Source organism: Lygodium microphyllum, chromosome 23, assembly GCF_053477565.2.
Source record: "Lygodium microphyllum isolate KBCC chromosome 23, Lygodium_microphyllum_v1.1.10, whole genome shotgun sequence".
NCBI lineage: Eukaryota > Viridiplantae > Streptophyta > Polypodiopsida > Schizaeales > Lygodiaceae > Lygodium > Lygodium microphyllum.
In genome coordinates, this window is record NC_141157.1 from 40789471 (window position 1) to 40793735 (window position 4265).

The following is a 4265-nucleotide window of genomic DNA, read 5'->3' on the forward strand; positions in this document are numbered from 1 at the left end:
CCAATCTATTATTGTACAATAGACATTCTCACTTCACTAGACAAAATATAGGGTTTTCAAAGCTCTCTCCCTCGCATTCAATCAACTAGTGTTTTTCATCTTCTCTAAGCCAAAATTCCTACTACTAAGCTAGCCAACATCCACAAAGTCTCAAACTTACATGTGCACCTAGCCATTATGTCTAATGTTTTTCTAACTGCTGTGAAAGTAAAATAGATATATTCACAACCCAACAACGGTTAAAAGATAATTACATCTCCTTATAAAAAATGAGGCTTGTTATGCTTGCTTGTATTGCTATGGATATGTTGTTGTGTCTATTGTAGTCACCTAATACCTTGTAAAACTATTTGCCTAATAGAAAAGCCCAAGAATGATGTTGTGATTACAACTAAATGATATGAATTTACTTGTCAACATCACTCCTATTTTAGCATACCCACATTACACAATTGCAACAATGAACAATTGATGCATAAATTTAACACACAACATTCAAACTTAAGGCATGCACAGAGGATAATTTGCACAGCTTTAATACAGGGCCAACTTTATTTAGATGATTCCAAAATCCAATAATACATCAAGAAAGTGTTTGGACTAGTTGCCCAAAGTAGCACATCCTTAAGCCATAAGTTATCCACTCTATATTTTTTGCCTTGCACGAAGTGAAATACCCTTCACAAGTTGCAAACAGGCTGAGAACTTATTTGCCAATCCATCTGACAAATCATGCACATACAGTTGAGTAGCCAAATGTGCGGAGGTTTGAAATATTTGTTCACAAACCAAGTTGGGGACCCGCCCAATTGAAAGAATAGTCATTTGTGTTCTTAATCAAGGATACCTTATAAATTTACACGTGCACATAATTACAAAAACCACATTTTCTTCATTTCAAGGTGCTAATAAAACATTTTTACCATCTCTTCCCCACGGAGGGAAAGCAAGCAAACAGGTACTTTTGAGTCAGGTATAAACAGGAACCCTGCCTTGACAGTAAGAATGGTGATCATGAAATTACAGTAAGACGAGAAACACCTAGAACACATGTAGCACAAAACGGCAGAAGCCTAGATAACAATTAACTCATAGTTTTTTCCAAGGGAATTGGGCCTAGCACGTCAAGACATAACAAAAATCTATGATCCTGTGCTCAGATGAACCCTCCCATTGATAGTTTAAAAAATGTCGAGCTTGTTCACATGGCTCGAGTCTGGTTTTGTGCTTCACAAGTCGCAAACTGATAGTGATTTGAACTGGATTTTCCAGAAAGGTAACCTTCCTTTAGCATTGATGCTTTTCGAATGCAAATATGCACAATTTTAGAATCTACCAATTGGTAGCTAAGCAGCCTGCCTACATGAACAAGGCAATCCTCAAGTTACAAGTTGCTTTTGAGTCAACTTGAGAAATCATTGCAGCTTGCCAGGAGCACAGCTGAATCATAGACAATAGAAAAGCTAGAGGACAAAGCCAATCCGCCCTACAACTCAAACGGGGATTCCAACCATCATTCAGTTTTAACTCATCATCTTTCACTACCTCCTCAGGTGTGACTACAGGAAGAGCTTCCTTCTCCAACTGACCTTGTGGAATGTGTATCAGCAGTCTCTCTTTGGCTCAAATTCTCTCCTTGAGCATGTATGGATGACTGTACAGAACTTGTCACACCCCTGAACCAAGGAGCAGTGACAAAAAAGCCTCTTGCCACCTCATTATCCTCTTCAAGCAAGTGGCTAATACCAGCATGGGAATGAACGCATTGCCTCCTAGTAGCATTTGATTCTGCAAAAGGTTGCCTTAGGAGAGACCCTGCAGGATATGCACAATCCTTGTTTTCATCGACTTCAGCATTCTCATGATCTCCGGAGGATTGCAGTTCAACAGACTCTCCTATGATTTCCGTTGCAAAGTTGGCACAAGCTCCTGTCTCATTGTTTTGAATCTTCCCATGATTTGAAGGGGCAGACTCTGGCACACTTTGTGCTGCAAAGTTGGTGCAAGCACTTCTCCCATAGTTTTGAGGATTCCTCTGATCTGAAGAAAGTTGGTTCAAAAGAGTTCCTGGCATATTTTCTCTCCTTGCATCACCTTGGGCAATCCTGTTCCTTGTAGAGAATTGCCTGAGGACAGATTCTGAAGTGTTTTCTGTCGCAAAGTTGGTACAATCTCTTCTCCCATCGTCTTGAGCATTTCCATGGCCTGCAGAGAACTGCTGCACAAGGGATCCTGATACACGGTCCGTTGCAATGTTGGTACAAGCCCTTCTCCCAGGCTCCGGAGCATCCCCATTGGATGCAGACCCAAAAAGTGAGGCCTGTCTAGGTGCCTGGAAAGGTTCTCGTTCATAATCAGAAATATCTATTGGCAATTCATATCTGCATACTGGGCAAGAACTGTGTTCTGCCAGCCAAGGCAATATGCAGTCTGCATGATAGATGTGCTTGCAGGGCAGCTCCTTCACAGTTGAGTACAATGCAAACCCATCCTTACAGACTGCACAAAGAGCTGCATCCGTTCCTAGATGCTCTTGACATATGATCCTAGTAGGCAACCGGTCAACCACAGAGATGGATGCTGGGAGCGCATGACTGTGACCAGAGGAGCTATTTTCCACAAACTCCTGCACGAGTTGCTCAAGGCCAGGACCGGCAAGGATGTCATTGTTGTGAGGCGGGCCATAAGACAGGCCATCAGGTGCTCGGCCCGGCCAAAGGTCACCGAAGAGAAGGCTCTCGGCAGCGGAATGGAGCAGGTGCTGGCCGGTGGCATGGGAGACAAAGGACAAAATCTCAGCAACATCATCCAGGAACTGTCCAAAGCTATATCGGGCCTGTTGCCCTGGGCTAGGTATCTCGTCATCTGCAGAATCATGACCGTCCTCCTGTTGCGATGGCCTAGGCACCATCCCATTATCATCATCATCAGCAAAGATGTGTTCTTCCAGAAACTCGCTGTCACAGTCCTGGCAGACCAACGGGCCGGAGGTCGCCGGCCTCACTAATCCTTCGCATCCGTAGCAGTAATAGAGCGGCCCTGCAGCAGACGCCATGTCCAAGGAGACGACGAAGAAAGCTCTTACCTGCTTTGGAGTGGCTTTCTGCGCCTTGGCCCTTCGGTGTTCATGCTAGAATTGAACGAAGGCCTGGGACTGCAACTTTCATGCTAGGGGCCCCCCGCTATTCAAGGAGACCCCAACCCAAAAATTACCTACCCCACCCAACACCAATTCTTTTTGTTCATTTAGTCTCTTCTCTCCATCTACCACGCCTCCAATTTAGCTCCAACGACGAGTGTATATTTCACTTTAAAACATGCCACATGTCTAAACACCATGAGTAAAATTGCTACATAACAAACATGCAAGAACTGCATATAGAACTTCATACTCATTTACTTACCTGAACGTGTCAACCTAGTTCTCCCCAGTGGGAAGGTTAAGAGCCACACCCCGTACAAGGCTAATTGAGGAGTTTATAAGTTTATATTTGAAGCATTAGAGCTAGGCAATACAGGGCTAAAAAAGTCTATCCAAATAGAATGACTAATGAGGTTTGTCCTTCTCATGTTGGTGGTCTTCTTCTTCTTTTTTTGCTCCATTTTCTTATTCTTCTTTAACTGCAACTAGATAGGCTAGTTGAGACCTCTTTCTGGCATGGCAGAACTTCTCGATGTGTCCAGTCCTTTTGCAAAAGTCACAGAAAAGCTGGTCCTTCTTTCCTTTGTACCTGCTGCCAACATATAATGCATGTTCATCTCTACAGGTGCTTGGTTATTCCTTAGAATTTTGCTTCTTTTCCTCCTCTAACAGTGATCCCTAGACATCAACAAGGGTTTGGCATATTGATTAGAGTTGTTGATACATTATTATATTTAGGAGGCAAACTTTTAAGTAGAACACCAATGCAAACATCTTCTTCCATTTTAATGTTGATTCCTGCAAGTTGGGTTAGAAGTCCTTCCATGTAATTTAGATGTGTGGCAAGTGATGTGTTGGACTTCATTTCAAGCCTGAAAAACTCAATCAAGAGACCATACTTTGATGACTTAGACTGTGCACCAAACAAAGTGTCAAGTCTCTTTCATGTATCCTGTGAAGTATCATAGTTATCTCCACATGGTGGATATAGCTATCATCTAGCTCCAGTTTGATAATGGATTGAGCCTTATCATTTTTCTTTTGCCAAGTGGCTGCAAGGTCTGCATCACAAGGCTTCTTTTATTTTCCAGTGGTAATGGCTCAGAGGCCCTTCTTCATCAAG

General features: G+C 42.8%; 1 protein-coding gene across 1 annotated transcript; it reads right to left on the reverse strand.

Annotated features, from left to right (window-relative positions):
- Positions 1-888: 888 nt before the first annotated feature.
- On the reverse strand, positions 889-3153 carry LOC148016096 (uncharacterized). Its single transcript, XM_087664680.1, has one exon. It carries the CDS (start codon positions 3053-3055, stop codon positions 1550-1552), a length of 1506 nt encoding a protein of 501 aa, XP_087520806.1. The 5' UTR covers positions 3056-3153; the 3' UTR covers positions 889-1549.
- Positions 3154-4265: the final 1112 nt, after the last annotated feature.